At 49.6% G+C, this 22,778-nt stretch overlaps 1 protein-coding gene across 1 annotated transcript in view; it reads left to right on the top strand.

Moving 5' to 3' along the window:
• Nucleotides 1–2,137: 2,137 nt before the first annotated feature.
• Nucleotides 2,138–22,778, top strand: part of LRSAM1 (leucine rich repeat and sterile alpha motif containing 1) — a 38,286-nt gene continuing 17,645 nt past the window's right edge. Inside the window, exons 1-16 of the mRNA XM_012639655.1 lie at nucleotides 2,138–2,157; nucleotides 2,548–2,697; nucleotides 4,213–4,316; nucleotides 4,682–4,738; nucleotides 5,255–5,299; nucleotides 6,391–6,468; nucleotides 6,595–6,663; nucleotides 9,153–9,237; nucleotides 10,111–10,232; nucleotides 13,820–13,910; nucleotides 17,248–17,378; nucleotides 18,207–18,236; nucleotides 18,720–18,842; nucleotides 19,491–19,630; nucleotides 20,573–20,617; nucleotides 22,678–22,755. Of these exons, the coding sequence (XP_012495109.1) occupies nucleotides 4,245–4,316; nucleotides 4,682–4,738; nucleotides 5,255–5,299; nucleotides 6,391–6,468; nucleotides 6,595–6,663; nucleotides 9,153–9,237; nucleotides 10,111–10,232; nucleotides 13,820–13,910; nucleotides 17,248–17,378; nucleotides 18,207–18,236; nucleotides 18,720–18,842; nucleotides 19,491–19,630; nucleotides 20,573–20,617; nucleotides 22,678–22,755 (1,166 nt within the window). The 5' untranslated portion in view covers nucleotides 2,138–2,157; nucleotides 2,548–2,697; nucleotides 4,213–4,244. The remainder of the gene's footprint in view (nucleotides 2,158–2,547; nucleotides 2,698–4,212; nucleotides 4,317–4,681; nucleotides 4,739–5,254; nucleotides 5,300–6,390; nucleotides 6,469–6,594; nucleotides 6,664–9,152; nucleotides 9,238–10,110; nucleotides 10,233–13,819; nucleotides 13,911–17,247; nucleotides 17,379–18,206; nucleotides 18,237–18,719; nucleotides 18,843–19,490; nucleotides 19,631–20,572; nucleotides 20,618–22,677; nucleotides 22,756–22,778) is intronic.

Genomic DNA, 22,778 nt, shown 5'->3' with positions numbered 1-22,778 from the left:
TTCCAGTCACCGGTTGCCTTGGCGATGTCATCACCAACCTTTTTTGGAGACTGTAGAAATAAAGGTATGTAATCACATTGTGCCCAAAGTGGAACCACAGCCTTAAAACCTGCCCAATACTTCTCACTTAGCAACACCCTAAATCTTTCTTATCCAGTACACAGGAAGCTGGCTGAAGCACCTAAGTAAGGGTAGCCTCCTGATCAAAGCAGAGCTATCACCACAGTATAAATTGAGAAAGTGACGCTGGGCCTTAAGTCTTGTCCCAGGCTACAAGCTGCTGGCTCAGGGCCACAACTGGGCCAAGTCCCTTACTTGCTGACTCCCTCATAAGGACCCATGTGGTGAAGTCAGGGTTTTCAACCTTGGTTACATTAGAATCACCTAGGGAACTTTCAAGATCTTAGGTTCACGTGTCAGACCTATACAAGTTCATCTGTGAGGAAGGGCATTTGGGCATTTGCTACTTTGAAACTATTTCCCAGTTACCATTAGCCTAAACAGGAAGCTAAGTGTCCCTTAAGTGCCATCTTAGCTAAGGGCCAAGATAGAGAGCAGTAAGACACTGGTTAAGCAAGACCCAGGGGAAAGAACATTTGGGACAAGGAACCACTGCCTAGTGATAGGGAACTGCAAGTTCAGTAAGAGTACAACATGGAGGTGAAGCAGGCCGGAGGCTGGTGACCAAATAGCTCTTAGGTAAAACTAGTCATATTAACCATTAGGTTTATGTTTACAGAGTTGGAAATGCTCACCAGGATCTTCACCCACACCCCATTTCCCTGGCGAGGAAATGCAGACTAAGGCTAATAGGCTGCCTACTATCACCAAGCCACTCCTGACTTCAAAACTCTGACTTGTCCTCAGGCCCATCCCTCAGGATCACAAAAAGCAGCAGGTAAGAGACATGTGGACAGTAATACCAACTTCAAGGGACTGTGTTCAGTTCTTCAGGTATGACCTTCCTATGGTACCTCCTGCTAGTTCCCCGAGTCAGGTCTAGTAGGGGTGTCTGCGCAGCCCGAGTTTAACACATTGACTGCCACACTAGAAAAAGAAATTTCTCCCAAGGGCCACGGTGTTTTATTACAAAAATAGAAATAAAAACTTGGAAAACAAAACGATGCTTCATAATTTCATGAAAAATTTATTTTTGATTGTTTTCTGTGAGTGAATTATATACAATTTGAAAAATAGTTCACGCAGCTCCCAAGGTGAAGAGGCCTGTGAGTTACACACGCTTCACGAAGTCCCAGACTCAAAACTAGCTTGAATTAAATATAACTCACATGGCAGTTAATACGTTAACTTTGCTCTCACGTTAAGTGAAGAAACGCCCTTAGCGGGGATGACTTACCAGACCCAGGGGGCCGATCTTGGGGGCCAGGGCAGACGTGGCACCGACTTCGCCACCGGTGCACCTCAGGTACACTGGGAGAAAGGAAGGATTAGTGCCTCTGCGGAGGGAGCCACAGCTCTCTCTCTTCATCCTTCCCGGAAAGTCACACCATCCTTTGCCCTTCCCAAAACTGCACCAGACGCCCGACGTTCGCAGCTCGGAGCCGCGCAGCGGGCCGGCGTGGAGGCTGCCCCGGCCGCCGGCGAACCCAGTCCCGGGGGCAGGAACGCCCGGAGACAAGCCTTACCCTAGGGCGTGCGGGCTGCCAAGCCGCCACAAGTCGTATGGTCCTCCCTCCCCATTTACAAGCGGGGAAACTGAGGCCCAGAAAGGCTAAGAGACTCGGCCAGGACCGCACAGCACGGGAAAGGCCTCTAGGAGGCTTTAGAGCCCCACACGGGAAAGCTTTGCACGCGCGGCGGCGGCCGCGGCGAGGAAGGAGGCTCCATCCCGCAGCCCCGGCCGCAGCTAGAGCACGCACCGACTTTGATCTCGTTGGGGTCGAACTTAGGCGGCATGGTGGAGGCGGCTGGTGTCGGATGAACCCGGATTCGGGACGACCGAAGAAAGTTGCACCTTGGCCTCCTCCGAGCCGAAAACCAAAAGGCCGGAAACGAGCAGACCACGCCGGATATAGTCAGGAAAGCGCCGCTCTCGCGAGAACTGTCGTCTCCGCCCAGCCTCCCAGAGACGCCCTTGCTGCCATGTTTCTTGTGGGCAGGCGCTTGAGGCTGATGGCTAGAGAGTCCGACACCGCGGTGAGCTGTGGCTAGGGATTCGGAGGGGAGGGTGGTTCGGGGAGTTCGCCCCGGCGGAGTCAGGGAAGAGGGGTCTGCTCCCGAGATCTAGGGCCCTGCTGTTCCCCTTGCTCCTTTATTGTGAGGGTCACCCCGAGGTCCCCGTCACCCAATCCCAGAGCCCCGCCCCTCCCCTGAGGAGTCCGCACCCCCATTCCGGCACCCCAGTACCCCGGCGATCCTGGGCCCCCTCAAACTCCTTCGTGCTGTGTGTGTTTTAGTTACCAAAACAATCTATTCCAGTCTAAATCCAGTCCAACTCTTAATTCTGAGATTCCGCGGTTCCCAGAGTCTCAGACTTCGTCATCCTGGTCTGCATGACTTTCTGAAATTGTGAGTTTCGGTCCCCAGCTCCTGCGTTTGGAGAAGACCGGACTCCGGCTCTGCCGGGGCCGTGCTGGGTGATCTATGATCGCGCGTCCATGACCAAGCCCTCCGAGTGATCAGCCTGCCTTAGGGTCCACCCGAGGGTTGCAACGTGGGGGCCATCTACAAAGCCAGGTTGGCCTCTGCCCACCCCAGCCGGGGAGGGATGGGTGTGGCTCTCCCCATCTGGGCTGGACGTCGTCAGGAGGGAAGGGATGAGGGATAGACATCTGGGGGCAAATTGGAATGAACTGATCTTCTAAGAGGGATGGGGGAGCGATGGTCATGGGGAGGGGGCATTGGGGAGGAGAAGGGGAGGGCTGGTCATAGGAAGCAGAGGGTAAGTGCTAGTCATCAGGGAGGGATGGGGGACGGCTGTTTGCAAACCATTCTCCAATCTTGCTGGCAGGTGGGTTGACAAGAGGGCCCTGAGCTGGCCCTGCAGGCCTGGCCACCTCCCCACACAGCTAACGCCCACAGGAGCAGACCTGTGGTCTCCTCCCCTCCCGCTGAGAACTGGGTGTGTCTTCGACTGCATCTCCTCCCCAAGCCTCTTCTCCCCTAGCTCCTGTGGTAGGCCCTGAATCAATGTTTGTTACACATGTGGTGCTTTGTGGCTGACATTGATTGAGTGCTCATTATGTGCCAGGTACTGTGCCATGTACTCTGCATATATGAAATCACTGGATCCTCACAGAACCCACTGTTGGTAGGATTACTACTCACACTTTACCAGTGAGGAGACTGAGGCTCTGAGGAGTGAACTAAGGTGATGCAGTTGATGGGCAGCAGATCTTGGATTCAAACCCAGTTATATTTTATCACACATCCTGTGCTGTTAGCCATACATTTCTTTGGATGGTTGCTTCCTGGCCTATTGCTGTCCTTATTGAGCACTAATATTTGCAGATACTGGGCAGGCAGTGAGCACCTCACTTCTGAGTTCAGGACAGTGTATTTCATGTGTGCCAAGTTACGTTAGCACAAAGGAAGGGCAAACTCCACAGAATCAGGACTGGAAAGACCAGAGACACAGGCTGGGTTTGCTACAATTCAAGCCATATAACCAGATCACTGAACTTAATAAGGGTCCGTTTCTTCACTCCAAACAGGGATTTGGTGAAAATCAAATGGAATAGTAAGTGCAAGGACTACTTTTTGGCTTTTATTTAACTCAGAGATCGCTTTAGTTATGACGTGCTTGAGCTCCCATGGTCGTGGCTGGCTCTGGTTTGATTCTGCTGATGCCACTCTGACAGTGTTTCCAGGCTAGCAGTGATTCATCAGCTGAGTCTGTTAGAATCCTCAAAGAACATCTTAGGAAAAGCCCTGTGGAAACTTCTGGCAAGCTCAGGAAGGGAAAAGGATAATGCCAAGGTTCTCACAGTGGGTCAGTGGCAAATGTAGGCCAGAACCCAGGTCACTTGGCACAAGATGTGCTCTTTCCACCCCATCCTGCTGCTTAGTGTTTAGTCAACGATGAACAGAGAGTACTGCACACCTGTGTGGGGCTCAGGGCACAGACTGAAGGATGAGACAGACACAGCCCCTGCAGACCAGCTGCGTGCTCTGTGTCACTGTGCTACCTGTCCTGGGCGATGGGAGGCTGTGACACAGTCCCCAGGCCCTAACTTCTCTCCTGTGCCCCAGTGTCCTGAAGATTGCTCTGGGAAAAGGGAAGGATGCCGCTCTTCTTCCGGAAGCGGAAACCCAGCGAGGAGGCTCGGAAACGCCTGGAATACCAGATGTGTCTGGTGAGGGAATGTGGGTTTCCTCTGACTCCATCCCATCTCCTCCTCTGCCCCAGGAAATAGGGTTCCACACTGCCCCCAAACAAGCCGGGCTTCCTTCCATCTGCCTCCCCTACCCCCTAGAGAAATACCTGACTCAGCCCCCACCAGTGAGGCCCCTGTCAAGAGTGCTTCCCCTCCTAGACTGAGCACACTTGTCATTGCTTGTTCAGCAGGGACCCTTGGTCCACCTGCCGAATGGACTAGCAGAACCCAATAGTGTCTATGGACCCTTGTAGCTCCTTAATTTTGTGTCTCTTTGCCTTGTTTGTCCACTCTGCAAGGATGCTTTATTTGAATACTTTTTCAAAAGTTCTTTTTATCCTTAGGCAAAAGAAGCTGGGGCAGATGACATTCTTGACATCTCTAAATGTGAGCTCTCAGAGGTAAAGTGAGGGTACTGTTCTGGCTGTGAGTTCGGTCTGTCCTGTTTTGTTGAATCACATATCCCTGGGAAAGACAGATACGTTCTTTAAAAAGGCCAGAAGCACTAGTCAAGAGACATTTCCTTAGATTTCATTCTTGTCCAAAAGAATTGAGATGATCTGTTGGCCTCAGCATAGTCTCCAAGAGTGAATGAGTCTGGTTAGAAAATGTACCCCAGATTCCTGGGGTGCTAGAAGACTCTGACATTCTCCAGCCCCTGGTGGGGTTCATGATGGGGGCGAGGTAAGTGCGGCAGGGCAGTCTCCTGCCAACTGACTGAGGGGCCCGACCACATCCCCAGCACCACTGCTCACCAGCCTTGCCCCTAGGCTTAGCACTGCTCTCCGCAGCAGCGCTTGGTGCCTATCCTCGCTTTTCCCCCTCCTGCCTGGCTCTCCCTCACATGAATGCCACTCAGAGAACAAATTAAAAACTGGCAGAAGGAGAGATGTTTACTCTTCTTTATCTTGTCTTAGATTCCATTTGGAGCTTTTGCAACATGCAAAGTTCTACAGAAGAAGGTGAGATGGAGCTTCACTTTCAGAGAATTGCTTACTGCACGTTCGCTTGCTTGAACCATGTATTTCAAACATGTGGGACTTTTAGGAGCTGTCTTCCTGGCACAGACACCTCCCTTCTCTCTGGTTCTCACCCTTTTGGCCTGCAGCAGGTGTCTTCATGGATAGGAGAGTAGGCTTTGGGGCTGGGCAGCCCTGGGTCACATTCTGGCTCTGACCCTCACTTGCCCCGTGCCTTGGGTAACTTCCTTAATCTCTTACATCTCAGTTTCTTCATCTGTGAGATGAAGACATTCACAGTTCCACTCTCTCAGAGGTGTTGTGACAATTAATTGAGTGGTAGATAGCTAGCTAGGTAGTGGTATATGTGTGCTGAGTATAATGCCTGCCACATAGGAAGTGTGTGTTAACCCTAGTGTTAATAATAATAGACACTCATTTCATTCCGGTCATGCATGGGAGATTAGGAGGGGAATGAATGAATGATTTTTCAGAAGAGCATCGCAGCTTTGCATGCAGATAGATAAGAGTGCTCTAAATGAAGTACCTAAATGAAGATAGGTAAGAAGTATTTCTTACCAACAGACTAGTGAACTCCTTGTCACTGGAAGTATTAAAGCAGCAGTCAATGCCTGTGAAAAATAGCAATAGATGTCCGGATTTGAGCACTGGACCATGTGCCAGACCTGAGCCAAGGACCTTTTGTCCATTGGTTTTTTTAATCATTTTGACAGCCCTGGAGGCAGGCACTTACTATTTTCTATTTTCCACGTGAAGAGGCTGATATTGGGGAAGGTTATGATCAGGACAACTGCAGGGGGATCACCTCTCAGGATGAAGGTAGAATTAGAACTCTAAGGTCCCTTTCACCCTTGAAGTTCCAGATTTTAAGGAAGTTCATCTGATTCCACATTGGGAGATTCCGTGATTCTGACCCGTGTCCCCTCTTGCAGCATCTGGGAGAGCAGAGATGCCAGGGCATGGGGCATGGTAGGGCCACCGTGCATCCTTCTCTGCGCTGGCTGTGAGTGCTCAGCCTGCCCTGCCTGCCACTCTTCCTCAGCCCGACAGTTCCCCAACTCTTTTCCACACAGGTGTTGATCGTCCATTCAAACCACCTCACTTCCCTGCTTCCCAAATCCTGCAGCCTCCTGAGTCTTGCAACCATTAAGGTACTGAGCCCTCCTCCCAGGCATCTGGGGCTGGGTGCTCTTTGTTTCAACATGAGAGGCACCTTCTCGCCACTCCAGAGCCTGGAATCTGAGGGGTGACTGACTGATAGGTGTCTCCTCCTGCAGGTTCTGGATCTCCACGACAATCAGCTGACAGCCCTTCCTGACGATATAGGGCAGCTGACAGCCCTCCAGGTAGGGCTCCAGGAGACAGAAGCTACCTCTGATCGCCTAAGTGAGAAATTGCAGTCACATGAGCCTGGAACGTTCTGGCTGTGCTGGCCAGGAGAAGCAGGCTGCACTTGGTGCCAGCTCCACCCTCCCCTTTGCTCTTCTTTTTTTGTTGTTTTTTTGTTTTTTTGAGACAAAGTCTCACTCCGTTGCCCGGGCTAGAGTGCCATGGCGTCAGCCTAGCTCACAGAACCTCAAACTCCTGGGCTCAAGCGATCCTCCTGCCTCAGCCTCCCCAGCAGCTGGGACTACTGACATGCGCCACCAAGCCCGGCTAATTTTTTTATATATATTTTTTTAGTTGTCCAGCTAATTTCTTTCTATTTTTTTTTTTAGTAGAGATGGGGTCTCACTCTTGCTCAGGCTGGTCTTGAACTCCTGAGCTCAAACGATCCCTGCCCTCCTCGGCCTCCCAGAGTGCTAGGATTATAGGCGTGAGCCACCGCGCCCGGCCTCCCCTTTGCTCTTAAGACACCCAGAGGACGCCCTTGCTGTTGCAGACTGGGCTGTGGGTGTCTCTCAACCATATCTTTGGCATCTCTTTTTTGGGATTTCATCATGAGCTTCTACAGTTTTACAGAAAACAAGCACCCAGTGAGTCTACCTCTGAAAAATGATGAATTCAGCACTGACTCACATCTCACTTCTAACTGCTGTCAGGAATAGCACCTGCGCTTACTGAGTGCTCGCCCCGTGCCAGCCCTGAGCTAAGCTTGTCCCTTGCTTTACCTGGGGAAGCCACCCTGTGAAGCAGGAGTTCACGTGGCCCCATTTTACAGAGGAAGAAGTGACCTCCCACTGCACTTAGACTGAAACCCATTCTTTTCACTAGGACCCCCCAAGACCCCATGCGATGGCCCCCGCCCATCTCTCCAGTCTCCCCTCCTACTGTCTCCCCTTTGCTGGCTGCAGTCAGCACCTCAACCTTCTGTCCCTCCGAGCCCCACCCCTGCAGGGCTCTTCCTTCTGCCTAAGTGGCTCTTCCTGGTGCTATTTGCGGGGCTCATCCTTCATCTCTTAGGCCAGACGTCTCTGCAGATCCTCCCCTGAGCTCTCTAAGTGGAGCCCCCTTACTCATCTGTCTCCACCCTGGCCTATTTCCTGAGAGCACAGCTATGGTCTCTAGTCCCTATTTATGTGTCTGCTGGCTCACTGACTGTCACCCTGACTGAAATGTAGTCTCTGTGAGGGTAGCACCTCTACCTAGCATGCTGCCCAGCATGTGGAGAGGACCAAGAAGGCATTTGAATGAGCAACCCCAAGATGTAGGTGATACTGTCACATTTTACAGAAAAAACTGAGGTCCAGAGAGATGACTGTAGCTTGTTCAAGGTCACACAGAGAACATGTGGCAGGATAGTAGTAGTTGCCACCACTTTGAGCCACAGTAAATACTTTGGCTAGGATCTTAGGAACTTTATTTTTATATGTGTATGTATATATATATATTATTGGGTTTCTTTTTTTTTTTTGAGACAGTCTCACTCTGTCACCACAGGTAGAGTACAGTGGTGTCATTGTAGCTCACTGCAACCTCAATCTGGGCTCAAGCGATCCTCCTGCCTCAGTCTCCTGAGTAGCTGGGACTACAGGTGTGCACCATGACACCTGGCTGATTTTTCTATTTTTAGTAGAGATGGGGTCTCGCTCTTGCAGGGGCTGGTCTCGAACTCCTGAGCTCAAGCAGTCTTCCCGCTTCAGCCTCCCAGAGTGTTAGAATTACAGGCATGAGCCTCCACGCCCCACCTTCCTTGTATGTATATTTTTGTAGAATTGCTGCATTCACTGCTTTGTGACTTTTGGGTACCTGACAATAACACATGTTGTCCTTTGGTTCATCAAATATTCATTTCCATGTTATTTTTATTGGCTATGTAGCTTTCCATTGTATCTATTTTAATGGCTACTTAGTGTGTCATCCTGTTGGCCTCACCGCCCTCAAGGTGCCACATCCTGGAGGGAGCACAGCTTTCAGGATCCAACAATCCTGGGTTCCAATCCCAGCGCCACTGGCTACCGGCCTGGAGACCCTGGGCATGTCACATGTCTTTGTGCAGCTGGGTTTCCTCCTCCTCAACACTGGGGTGACTAGAGCCTCATTGGGTGCTGCCTCACCCAGACCCCTGAGTCTGTTAGTCTCCTTCCTCCCTCCATGATTGGGGGTAGTTAGTGAGCGTTTCGTAGATGGTATAGATGATGGAACCTAGCCAGGACTGGGTTCAAGGTCTAGCTTTGCTCTCTTGAGCACGTGACTTCACCACTCTGAGCCCCAGTTTCCTCATATCTCAAATGGGATTGTAACAATCTATGTCTTCCTCACAGGGCTGGCAGGAGATGAAGGTGTGTGTGTGTGATGCCTGGATAAGGCGTGGCTGAAAGCAGGGGTGAGGGGTGCAGTGGTAGTCCCTGTGGTCTGCGTGTGGGTTCCCATGCTATTTCTTCCTGCCTCTTAGGTATTGAATGTGGAAAGGAATCAACTGACACATCTCCCACGTTCCATTGGGAACCTGATCCAGCTCCAGACTCTCAATGTTAAAGGTAGGGGGGCCACGGAGTCCTGTCCCTGTGACTCTCGGTCAGCTCTGGGCTGTCCCCACTGGACAGGGTGCTCCACTTGGGAGCCACTGAGCATAAGGGCAGCTAGTCCCCAGGTGTGGTTGTAAACTGGACTGACAACCTACTAGATTGGTCTGTCTCCATGGTAACCAGTGACAGGCTGTCTGGAGGGTTCCTGCAACAGCTGGGAGCCAGGGCCCTGCGGGGTGGGAGACAGTGTTGGCAGCCCAGCCCCCGAGACTCAGCAATTCATATTTATAATAATGGGTGGTGGCAGACTGATTGGGCGACAATTGAGGAGCCACAGTAACAGTTCTGAGAGGGCTCCATGCTCAGCAGTGCGGTGAGCCTCAGGACAAGTCCACCAGGGTGGTGGTGATGTCCCCGTTCACAGACGAGGAAAATGAGTGTGTCGTGCTCGAGACTACCCAGTGTGATCGTGACAGAGCCACGCTTCTACTGTAGGCTCCTTACCTGCAGATGAGCACTTGACCCCCAGACCCCAGCTCTTCCACGTCTTCTCCCTGTCCTTCAGCACTTTCTGCACAGAATGCCTCAGCCTGTCTAACTGTAATGTGTGAATAATCATAAAAATGGTGGCACCCCATTTAATCACTTTCCCTGTGATAGACAGTGTGCTGTGGCCCAGGGAGGTAAGGTTAGGTGTCACTTACTCAGCTAGTAAGTGGCAGAGCGGAAACTTGAACTGAGGCTCCACCTTCATGTTCTTACTCACAGAGACTCAGGGCCTGGGACCTGGCACACGCTCCAGAGGTCAGAGTCCGAGCAGGTATCAGGTAGGAAGCTGGTGACAGGGCTTTGGGGTGTTGAGCTGTGCCATTGGGCTCTCTGCAGACAACAAGCTGAAGGAGCTTCCAGACACCTTGGGGGAACTTCGGAGCTTACGGACTCTTGACATCAGTGAAAACGAGATTCAGAGATTGCCACAGATGCTGGCTCATGTTCGAACCCTGGAGGTAAGTGGGGAGCCCACCTCCCCTCCTTCCGCATTCCTGAGTGCCTGCCCTGTCACAGGGTGCTGGGGTCACGGAGATCCCAAGGCGTGGTCCTTAAATGCTTGTGGAGAGACCAGTGTGTCTACATTTGCTGCCATAATGGGGGCAGAAAAACATACTTCTGGAGTGAAGAGGAAAGAATGCTGAATCTGAACGAGGCCAACACTTTATGGAAGTTGTGATATTGAGCCAGACCTTGAAAGAAGAATAAGATTTTTGAGAAGTGGGTATGGATAACAGTAGCGTCCCCAGTGGAGGAGGAGGCAGGAGGTGGGGAGGCAGAGGGTGTCTTGGGGAAGGGCGAGGAAGTGATGTGTTTGGAAGTTTCTGTGCCTAGAGGGCCCAGATCATAAAGAACCCAGAAAGCTGGGAAGGAAGGAGGGAGGCAGCCAGGGAGCTGGGCCTCAGCTGGGCAGTGCGGAGACTCAGTTTCCTCAGAGCTGGGTCGGGAGCGCACCCCTGGGCCCCTGTGTCAGTCAGCACAGGCTGCCGTAACAAGTAGCACAGGCTGGGGCGGGGATGCGGTGGGGCTTAAACAACAGGAATTTATTTCCTCACAGTTCTATGGGTTAGAAGTCCAGGATCATGGTGTTGGCAGGGTTGGTTCCCTCTGAGGTCTCTCTCCTTGGCAGGTAGATGACCATCCTCTCCCTGTGTCTTCTGCCATATTCCCTCTGTACATGTCTGTGTCCAAATTTCCTCTTCGTAGGACACCAATCATACTGCATTAGGGCCCAGCCCAATGACCTCTTTTTGACTTAATCGCCTCCTTAAAGACCATATGTCCAAGTACAGTCACATTCTGAGGTATGGGAGCTTAGGATTCCAATGTATGAGTTTGGGTGGCAGGGACGCAATTCAGCCCAGAGCAGACGCTGACACGAGGTGGCCTGCTCGGGGAAGTTGTGCTCTACCAGCCATGACAACGAGGTGGAGCACATTTATCTGGTACTTTCTGATGGTAGGCACTTGTCCTGCGTTAGCTCCCTGCATCCTCACAGAAGTCTCATGGGGCAAATACCATGGTGCAGATGATGAAACTGAGACACGGACAGTTTTAGGAGCTTGCCCCAGGGCCACACAGTTAGTAATAGCAGAGGTGGGTGTAGGTCAGGTGGTCTGAACTGGTGCCCACGCTCCCCACCCTGTGCTGCTTGGCTTCTGGAACAGGGACTTACCCATAAAGTGATGAGCAGTCTGGCCAGGCATCCCAGAGTCCTCTGGGATCCATTAGTAGATCACCTGTCTCAGGCCAGATGCTGAGTTGAGGCATCTGTGTCAGAGTGGGCTGGTGGCCACAGAGATGGACCAAAGGGAGGTGACTGACCTCAGTGGCTGGACACCTCCTGCCTTGGCGGCCAGCCTGAGGTAGGGCAGGCTGGGGAGACAGGCCAACCCAGGTTTATTCTCTGTGCTGCCCACTAGAACTTTCTGCAGTGTTGGAAATGTTCAATGCCTGTGCTGTCCCAAGCAGTGGCCGCTAGCCACATGTGGCTAATGAACACTTGGAATGGGCTGGTATGTATGACCAAGGAACTAAAAGTCTGATTTTATTGAATTTTAATTCATTTATATTTAAATAGCCTTGGGTGCTCAGTGGCTGCCATTTTAGACAGTGCAGCTTGGAGCACGTGTTTCTAATCCTGAAGCTATCCTAAGATATCTAAAAAAATCTTTTGAGCTTCTTGGTGGCACCTGGGACAAACCTTTTTTTAGAATGAGAGAACAGCAGCAGCCATTCTTAGTGAAGGCCATACTGTGTGCAAGATCTTCTTCAGATGTCAAGCATGTTACCCATTAAACAGCCCACCAGGTCAGGGACAGTGTGACTGTTTGGCTCTAAGGGAGCCGCAGCTCAGTGAAGCTGCGTAGCCTGTTCAGGGACACACAGCTGGGACTGAAGAGCTGGAATCTGAAGCCAGGGCTGTGTGTCTTTGGCGTGGCAGTGTCCAGTCACTGCTCCTCCTGCCAGTAATGGAAATGTTCTGTGATCTGTGCTGCCAGTGTGGTAGCCACCGTCCACCTGTGGCTGCTGGACACTTGAAATGTTGCAAGTGCAACCAAGGACCTGAACTTTAAATGTGATTTAATTTCAATTAATTAAAATTTAATTACAACTTCCCCCCGCTGCTAAATTACTACCCTCCACTGCCAAGTTTGACTGGCTTAATTAAAAAAAAATTTAAACGTAAATGGCCACACATGGCATATGGCCACCATCCTGGGCAGTGCAGCCCAGGGTCTGTGCTCTTAAGCCACCACGCTGTACTGACAGTGACTCATTGTACCCATGTAGGGTTACTTTGCTGCGGATTGGGTGTCCCAGCAGGGGTTTTTCGACTCATGGGCCCCCCAGCCCCTGGGCAGTCAGTTCCTCTGCCCTGGAGCAGTCTGCCACTCCCCAGTGCAAAGCACTCACTCAACACCCACCAGCTGGGGACTATGCTGGCCAGGGCTGGGGGCCTGAGCTGCCCTCCCACCCAGCCACTTGTGTTGCAGCAAAATCAGAGCTTCCTGCGTCTTTTCTGGCTCCAGGACTCCCCTGGCTTCCAGGCATAGAGCATATCAGTTCCTGCCAGCACTCAGAGGGGTCAGAAGGCCTATGGGAAGTCAGAGGTTGGGAGGAGGAGGGCTCGGTGCAAAATAACTCACACCGGGTCAGGGTAGCCTTGTGGATGTGTGTGCATGAACCAGGGCCCCTGCTTCCTGGGCTTCATAAGCACAGAAGCATGTTTGTGTCTGATAAATGTTCGTCATTTCTTAGAAAGACATACTGTATGTTGTTAGAAAAATTCAAATATTAAAAAACATTTCATGTATATGGTACTCCAGAACCTTTCCTAGAGGAAGCCACTTGGAATGTGATATATATTCCTCCAAGTTTTTTCTATAATACACTAATGTGAGAATGTATATTTTTTTTTTTTTTTTGAGACAGAGTCTCACTCTGTTGCCTGGGGCGAGTGCCGTGGCATCAGCCTAGCTCACAGCAACCTCAAACTCCTGGGCTCAAGCAATCCTACTGTCTCAGCCTCCCGGGTAGCTGGGACCACAGGCACACACCACCGTGCCCGGCTAATTTTTTTTTCTACATATATTTTTAGCTGTCCAATTAATTTCTTTCCATTTTTTGGTAGAGACGGGGTCTCGCTCTTGCTCAGGCTGGTCTCGAACTCCTGAGCTCAGAATAATCCGCCCACCTCGGCCTCCCAGAGAGCTAGGATTACAGGCGTGAGCCACCGCGCCCAGCCGAGAATGTATATTTTTTAACAAAGGTGGAGTCATATTCTATATACTGTCCTATAACTTCTCTTTTTTACTTACGTATTTATCCAAAGATGTGAACTGAGTGCTTGTGACATGCTGGTGGCCTTCTCGGGTGCTGGGTAACAAGACAGCTCAGCCTTCTCCACTCTCAGGACACTTGCCTGCCAGGCAGAGGGGATGGATAGTAAGCACACAAATTAATAAGGGAATCAGGCAGTCTCCCATTGTGTTGGGGAGTGAAGTGAACTGCACAGTGAAGAGGGGTGCCCTTTTGTCTGCAGACGCTGAGCCTCGATGCCTTGTCCATGGTCTACCCACCGCAGCAGGTGTGTGGCGCCGGCACCGCAGCTATTCTGCAGTTCCTCTGCAAAGGTAAAGCCAGGCTGCCTGCCTCTTCCCCTCAGTGAGGAAACGTGACCCCAGCAGCCAACCAGTGCTATCCCAGGCTAGGGGATAGCAGAGACCAAGATGGCCACATTGCCTGCCTGCTCGGAGCTCAAGGTCTAGCGAGGGACGTGGGCAAAACAAATGATCACATAGGGAAATACAATTACAGACTATGGTTACAAGACAGCATCATGGGGCATCCGATTTAGGCTGGGGCGTCCAGGAAGGCCTGTCTGAGAAAGTGGCCTGGCTGACACCTGAGGGATGCTTAGGACTTAGAAAAGGGGGAGGCTGCTCCTGGCAGAAGGAAGTGCAGGTGGGACTATGAGAGCAGGGAGCCCGAAGCATGGTGGAGAGAAGGCCAGAGTTGCGAAGCAAAGGGAAGAGAGAGAGGAAGCTGGAGAGGCCAGTGGGGCCCGGGCCCAGGGTCAGATGGAAGAGCCAGGTAATCAGACACTCCGGCTGCAGTGAGGAGAAGGGATTAGGGGAGGATGGGAGACTAGTTAGGGGGACACTGGGGTCATCCAGGAGAGAGACAACAGTGAGCTGGACTTGGAGAAGGGCCACGCAGCAGAAGGAGTCCAGGGGCCAGGAGGAGGGCAGGATGCCCTGTAAGGTTGGATATTCTTAGTGGTTCCTGTCACCTGTAGAACTTTCAGAACATAGCCAAGACTCACATGCCTGTGATCACCTCACTTATGATGACCATTGCTAAGCAATGGGAATGAGTGGTCTTTTCAATAGATGATTCTGGATCAATTGGATATCTGTGTGGAAAAAATGGACCTAAACCTCTTCCTTAAACAGGAGACAGCACTAATCATAAAAGTTTGGTAAATTAGATTTAGTTAAACTTGAAACTTCTCTTCTTCAAAAGAAACCATTTAGGGAGAGAAAGGGAAAGCCATAAAATTAGAGATGATATTTGCCCTACGTACATATCCAGCAAAGGACTCGTATCTGGGATACAGAAAGAACTCCTACAGATCCTTAAGGAAAAGGCATTATCCAAAGCCTTGAATGAGAATTTTGTAAGAATTTTACAAAAAATATCCGGATGGCCAGTAGTATGTGAAAAAAAGTGCTCATCATTTTAGTCAACAGGAAAATGTAAATTAAATTAAAACTGCAAAGAGATAGTTTGATACACCCACTAAAATGGCCAAAATTGAACTGTCAATACCAAGAACTATCGAAGATAAGGGAGCAACAGGAACTTTCATATGCTGCAGGTAGGAGTGAAAACTGAAAATTATTTTAAAAATTGTCAGTATCTAATCAAGCTGAACATTCAAATATCCTATGAGCCTTCAGTTCCTTTCCTGGGTATATGCACAACAGAAATGCACGGGAATAAATGCCAAAAGCCATGTGCAAAAATTTTCATAGCAGCGCTGTCGTAATAGCCCAAGTGTCCATCAGTAGTAGAATGGATAAATCAACTGCTTTATACTTAAATATGAGTACTATACAGCAATTGAAAAGAACAAACTACTGCTACATGCAGCAACCTAAATGACTCTCACAGACAGAATGTGGAGTGAGAGAAGCCAGACACGGAGGAGCATGTGCTTGTCTCAGCACACAGGCTCTGAACCAACACTCGTTCCTGGCCTTAAGGGCATGTTCACTTTTAAACTGCAGTCCCCAACCCCTGGGCCGTCGGTGACTGCTGGGAAACGGGCTGCGCACCAGTGCCTGAGCTCCGCGCCACACCCCCACACACAACACCCCACTGCCATCTCCAGTCCATGGAAATACTGTCTTGCATGAAACCTGTCCCTGGTGTCAAAAAGGTTGGGGACTGACCCCTGCTGTTAAACATTCATCAAGTTGTACACAAAGACTTGTGCTCTGTTCTGTACATATATTATACTAAAAAAAGAAGGGGAAGAGGTTACACACACATCACACCAGCGACCAGGCTGCTCTCATCTGCAAATTAGAGTCTCTGAGCAACAGGTGACTCTAATGTGCATGCTGGCCAGTGGTTGAGCTAGACCAAACCCTTTATTTTCTTTAAAAAGATTTTTAAATTATGAATATTTAGGTATACTATACACCTAATGAATAAAGCAGTGAACATTTGTATACCTACTACACAGCATAAGAAATAATCCTTTAATTTATTTAAACTATGTAGAAGTATACATATATATAAAATGTTTGTTCTTTTAAAAACATTTTAAAAACCATAAAAGATATCATACCATATGATTCTATGCCCTGCCTTTTTTCACTCAAGAAAATCTTGGGCATTTTTCCTATCTCATAATATTGTTTAAATGTTCTCTTAAACTGCTCTGTAAGATTTCATGTGCCAGCAGCCAGAGCTTAGTAGCGGTTCCTGGTGGTGAACGTGGAGGTTGTTTCCAGTTTCCTGCTGTTCTGAACATTTGAACCCACACCTCTCTGGCAGCGTGAACTTTCCTCTAGGGCAGACAGCAGTGGAGTTGGTGGGTGGAAGGGCACAAGCTGTCTCCACAGTGCCCTGGGGAGAGGTCACACCAGCCTCCATCCTGTGAAGAGTGTCTCAGGGGACCGTTTTTCCCCCTTTACAACCTGGTAACGCTTGGTATTATCTTAAAGAGTCTGCTAGTCTGGTAGATAAACAAGAGAGCTTATTACCATTTCAATGTCACTTCCTTGATTATGTGAATTTTTTTTATAAGTCTACTGCCTGTTTTTAGTATTTCTTGTCACTACTGTTTGTGTCTTTCTGGGGTGGGGGAAAGACAGCTTTGACTACATCAAAATTTAAAACTTATTTATCTCAGAAGGACACCATCATCAAAGTTAAAAAGACAATTGACCACCTGGAAGAAGATAGTTGCAATATATATTATAGACTCAAGGTTATTAACTATAATATGTAAAGAGCACCTACAAATCAGCAAGAAAAATGCTAACAACCCAATAGAAAATGGGTCTAGGCTATGAACCCTTTCAGATTTTGCAGGAGGAAACTATGCAGAGCCAGAGAAGGAAAGCATCTTGCCCGAGGTCTTACATGCAGGGAATTATTGGTAAAGCCTGGTTGAGGACCCAGGTTTCTCCACTAGTTTCAGGCTTTTTCTACCACCTCATTCTCACCTGGAGGGTAAAGAGGCAGCCAGCGTGCCCATTTACTCACTCAGCTGACATTCATTGAGCAAGACCCCGGGGTGAGGACCCACGAACAACGTGGAGGGCGGTGGGCTTAAGTTGGCGGGGAGAGGCAGGCTGCTGGGGAGGAAGGAGGAGGACGAGGGTATGGGACCTGGCATGTCTGGGTACCTTCGCTGTGTGTTCCTCCTGGCCAGCTGTGTCCCATCTCTTGCAGAGTCAGGGCTGGAATACTACCCCCCTTCTCAGTACCTGCTGCCAGTTCTGGAGCAAGATGGAGCCGAGAACTCTCGGGACAGCCCTGACGGGCCCACAGACAGATTCTTGAGGGAGGAGGTAGAATGGCAGGTAAGGCAAGCCTGCCTGCTGGCAGGAGTGTGTGTGTGTGTTGATGTTTAATCATAAAGTAATTCATGCTCCTTGTTATAAATTTAAACAACACAGACAGTTGTAAAGTGAGTGAATTATAACTCTCGTGCCCTATCATCCCATCCCCTTGGAGGTGGGCATCCTTAACTGACTAATGAATGTCCTTCCAGACTTTTGTCTCAACACCTACATACATACGCTCAGAGTTGAGTTGTCTTTACAAAAGTGGGATCATGCGCCACACGGGTGAAGGATGGCGACATCTTTTTCCAAAACTACGTGCATATTCACCCCACTGACGGTTGCATTAATAGCCCGGTGTATGGCTGCATCGTGACTTACTGACCTAATCACCTGTTGATGGATGTGTGAGTTCTTTCCAGTGTTTTTGCTCTTTTGAATAATTCTGCAGGAACTTGTACAGACACCTTTGTGCATTCGCGAGTATCTGGGTAGAAGTGGACAGTGCAGGTGTGTTGTGCAGACATCCAGGGAAATCAAATTTCCCATTTCTTGGTCTTCTTTTTGAAGCACCATGCCTGCTCCCCAGAACTGTCTAGAAGGGCTCCTTCCCTCTCTTTCCTACGGTGCCGAGCACATGGTAGCAGCCCCATGGTTCTCACCCTGGTGTCCCCTGGAACCACTTGGGCCCTGGGAAGCACCCATGTGCCCATGCCCTCCGTTCTGACACTGAAGTCTGTGTGGGCCAGAGTCTGTCTGAGGTCGGGCTGCCCAGGTGATCTGTGCATATGCCAGCGAGGGCCACTGCTGCCACCTTCTCTTGACCACCATCTTTTTTCCCCCCAGAATAGGTTCTCAGACTATGAGAAGAGAAAGGTAAGAAAATGCCTTTTCTCCTGTCACTTTTCTTCTCACTAAAGATCTCAACTCATAAAATATTTGAGGAAATGACTTTTTCCTGGCTCTAAATTAGAGGTTAAAGTAATGCTTTCCTCTTACACGCATTGTCTGCTGCATCCTCATGCAACTCAGCTGGGTGGTAGAGGAACTCCCTTTCACAGATGAGGCGACCGAGGCTCTAAACCAGCACCAGCCTTTCCCTGTGAACAACCTGATTTATTACGCTTGGGCCCTGGGGCAGGAGTGTGTGTGTGTGTTGATGTTTAATCGTAAAGTAATTCATGCTCCTTGTTATAAATTTAAACAACACAGACAGTTGTAAAGTGAGTGATAATACCAAGCGGGGTTGCTCAGCATAAGACCTGCAGCCTGTATTGTTCAGTGTTGAGGGTGGATTCACCTGTGTCCTAACGCCCACAGGGCCTGTGCCGACAGTCACTGGGATCTGTGTTCTTGCAGGAACAGAAGATGCTGGAGAAACTGGAGTTTGAACGGCGCCTGGAACTCGGGCAGCGAGAGCATGCCCAGCTCCTTCAGCAGTGCAGCAGTCAGAAGGACGAGATCCTTCAGACAGTCAAGGAGGTTTGTGAGCAGCCCAGTGGCCTCCTGGCTCAGGCTGAGGTCCCTCTGAAGTGGGAAGGCAATGGGATTAAGCTGTCACTTCTGTCCCCCAGCACCTAAGAGGGCCCTTAAAATCACCCAGTCTAGGCCAGGCGCAGTGGCTCACACCTGTAATCCTAACACTCTGGGAGGTCAAGGCGGGCGGATTGTTTGAGCTCATGAGTTTGAGACCAGCCTGAGCAAGAGCGAGACCTCGTCTCTACTAAAAAAAAAAAAAAATAGAAAGAAATTATCTGGAAAACTAAAAATATACAGAAAAAATTAGCCAGGCATGGTGGCGCATGCCTGCAGTCCCAGCTACTCGGGAGGCGGAGGCAGAAGGATATATTGAGCCCAGGAGTTTGACCACGGCACTCACTCTAGCCAGGGCAACAGAGTGAGACTCTGTCTCAAAAAAAAAAAAATCATCCAGTCCAGCCTCCTGTGTGCAGGTGGTCACTCTGAGGCCTATGGGGGAGGAACTGGCCTGAGGTCACACAGAAAGGACTGGCACGGTGGGATGGGAACGACACTGTCCTAACCCCAGTCAGTGCTCCTCACAGCCCACAGCATTTTAGGGGATCCCAGCTGGCTCAGGACCTCTGCCCACCCCCTCCCCGACTGCCACAGGAGCAGTCTCGGCTAGAGCAGGGCCTGAGTGAGCACCAACGCTACCTCGATGCAGAGCGGCAGCGGCTGCAGGAACAGCTGAAGCAGACGGAGCAGAACATCTCCAACCGCATCCAGAAGCTCCTGCAGGAGAATCAGAGGTCAGGCTCCTGTCCTCCTGGCCCGACTTGCAGTCCTTCCCCCATGTGGTACCCTGGAGGAGCCTGGGACGGAGGGTCCGTTTCTCCCTCAAGCCTCTGCTCCTGCCCAAGGCTTCCATGGTTAGAATCCAATCTGGATGCTTCGATTTGCACCAGCTTACAGGGAATCAAATCAGATCTGGGCACTCAAAGGTCTGGCTTCTTATCATGGGACTGCTACTGACTGGGCTGTGGCCTCAGACAAGTGTTTCCCCACTGGGCCTCAGGCTTCCCATCTATAAAGTGAGCAAGTTTAACAGGATCGTTGGGATCACATCCTGCTCCAATATTTTGGGTTCCACGCAACCCATTGCCCTGAGGTCAGCCTTTCGCCCTGTAATGAGATTTGCCTCAAGGAATCCTGTGCAGCGTAGGAGCTACTAAGACCTGCTTCAATGTAGGTCCTTATGGGGCTGGGGAGAAAAGGGGGCCAGAGAGAGATCTCAAGAAGCCTGAGATGTTTAGTTAGGGGGTCCGTTGCAGGAAGATCACGGACACAGGCTTCAGCCACAGGCCCTGCTTCCTCTTCTCTCGCCCGAGTCACTAGCTCCTCCAATCATCATCAGTTTCCAAGTGCCTCAGTGAGTCTGGGAAAGCTACCATTTGTTGGGTGTTTCCTATATGCCAAACATGTTATGTATGTTTCCTTATTTACTCTTTACAAATACTGCCAAGTAATTTTATTTATTTATTTTTATTATTCCCATTTCACAGGTGAGGAAAACTGGGGCTTGGAGTAGTTTGAGTGACTGGCTGAGAACCCAGAACTCCTAAGTAATGGGGCTCAGGCACCCCCAGCCCAGTTGCTCAGCCCCCTCTGCACAGCCGCACGGTGAGGCAGGACAGTTCTGTTGGAAACAGGCCCGCTAGTGACTGCAGGGACCTTTTTGGTTTTCTCCACAGACAAAAGAAAAGTTCTGAGATTTTGAAGTCACTGGAAAATGAAAGGTAAGTGTTCTTCCAGTGGGGCGGAGCTTTAGGGAGAGAATGTCTTGTGATTCTCCAGAAGATTGTGCCAGAAAGTTTCCCTAAAGCTAAAAGGAGATTCATCTCCTTAGAGAATATTTAGTTAAAAAGAGTCACTGTTTTCAAGTTTGTTAAAACTTGTGTACACTCCTGAGAAAAATTCAGAGAGATGAATAAAGCTGGATGGATAATGTCCAACTATATTTCCAGTATAAAAATTGGGGAAAAAATCCGTATTTCTGGAAAGAAGAAGAATTTAGTTACGCACATTACGTACAATGGAATAATGTGCAGCCATTAAACGTCTTTTAGAAGAATATTCCTCGTTAAGGGATAACACTCACTAGATATTGCTAAGTGGAAAAGTGACAGCTGCATTGAAAGCAGAATTTTTAGTACATGTTTGTTTTTTCTGTGACAGAGTCTTGCTCTGTCACCCGGAGCTAGAGAGCAGTGGCATCCTCATAGCTCACAGCAACCTCAAACTCCTGGGCTCAGGAGATCCTCCTGCCTCAGCCTCCCGAGTAGCTGGAACTACTGGTGCATGCCACCCGGCTATTCTATTTTTTGTAGAGATGAGGTCTTGCTCTTGCTCAGACTGGTCTTGAACTCCTGAGCTCAAGCAATCCTCCCACCTCAGCCTCCCAGAGTGTGTCATTTTTTTAAATATGGTCTGCATGAGTATCCGTTTGCAGAAAGCAAAAGGACCCACCCTAAATGTTAACACTGAACATTTTTGAGAGGTGGGAACTATAGGTGATGATCTTTACTTTTTTTTCCCCCTTTATTTTATATATTTTCCAAGTTTGCTGCATTGAGGCATACCACTTTTGTAATTAGAAAAGATGAGTAGGAGATGATGACTGTGAATTCCTCCTGGTTCTCTGGGATCCCAGGATAGCAGCATGGTCTTTGAGCTGTCCTGTGGGAGCCTCCTCTCCCACAGTCGGCCCAGCCTTCTAAGCCCCTGGCTGCCTGGTAGGGCCTTCTGGAGGGCACTCCCTTGGGGGTAGGAGGTGGCCCCATCATCCTGCCCACTTCAGCTGTGATGCGTGCTGGTAGCCAGCGTGGTCAGGGCCGAGCTGAGTGGTGGCCGGTGGCATCATTCATTCAGCACACACTGACAGAGTGCCTTCTCTGTGCTGGACCAGGCTGGGCTGGACAGCCAGATCCCACTTCCCCTGGAATAGCCTGCGCTCCTGGGCAGGAGGCAGAGGAACTCGGCAGTACAGGCTTCTTCCAACTAAGTCAGACCTTGGAGAAACGTTAAAGGATCTTGTTCCTACCAAGCCATTATTGCCCATTTGGTGTGGGGGGGGGAAGCATACACACAGCATGTGCATGTGTGTGTGTAATTACCTTTTTTATTTTCACTCATTACATCATGGGTGTATTTCCAAACCAAAAACCTCATTATTTGTAATAGCTGTAGAGTATTCCACTATATGATTTTATCACAATTTAATTAGCCCTTTGTTCATGGATTTTTAAGTTGTTTCCAATTTCTCATAATGGCAAACAATATTATGGTGAACATTTTCTAAATTTATGCACTTATGTGACTATTTTTGAAGGAAATATACAAAGGACATTTGAATAGGTGCCAGCTTGCCTTCTAAACCCATTTTGCCAATTCGTACTCCTCTCACTGGTGTATGGAAGTGCCTGTCTCTCCCTGTTGTCACCATCAGCTACCAATTATCTTAATCTCAATCAACCTCATAAGTGAAAAGAAGATTTACTTTCCTTAGTTACCAGTGACGTTAAGCATCTTTCCAGATCTTTATTGGTCACTTGAATTTAAGCATTGTCTGTTTGCATTCTTTGCCCACTTTTCTGAAGGAATTTTCGTCTTTTTATGCAAGATATTCTAACTACAAGGTTGAAGGTTAACAGAACCCCAAGGGATGCAGTGGGCATTCAAAGAGCACATCTATGTTGGCATGTCAGGGAGGGCTTCCTGGAGGAGGTGGTATTCATCTGCTGGGATTCCTTGTTGGAAGTATTACATTTACTGAAAGAATGGGTGAATTTTTTTCTAGAATAAGAATGGAACAGTTGATGTCCATAACCCAGGAGGAGACGGAGAACCTGCGGCGACGTGAGGTTGCCTGTGAGTTGTGGGGTGGGGCCGCGAGCTGCT

Source organism: Propithecus coquereli, unplaced genomic scaffold (genome assembly GCF_000956105.1).
Source record: "Propithecus coquereli isolate 6110/MARCELLA unplaced genomic scaffold, Pcoq_1.0 Scaffold142, whole genome shotgun sequence".
Lineage (NCBI taxonomy): Eukaryota > Metazoa > Chordata > Mammalia > Primates > Indriidae > Propithecus > Propithecus coquereli.
The sequence above is the reverse complement of the archived record's forward strand: the minus strand, read 5'-3'. Positions and strand labels throughout refer to the sequence as shown.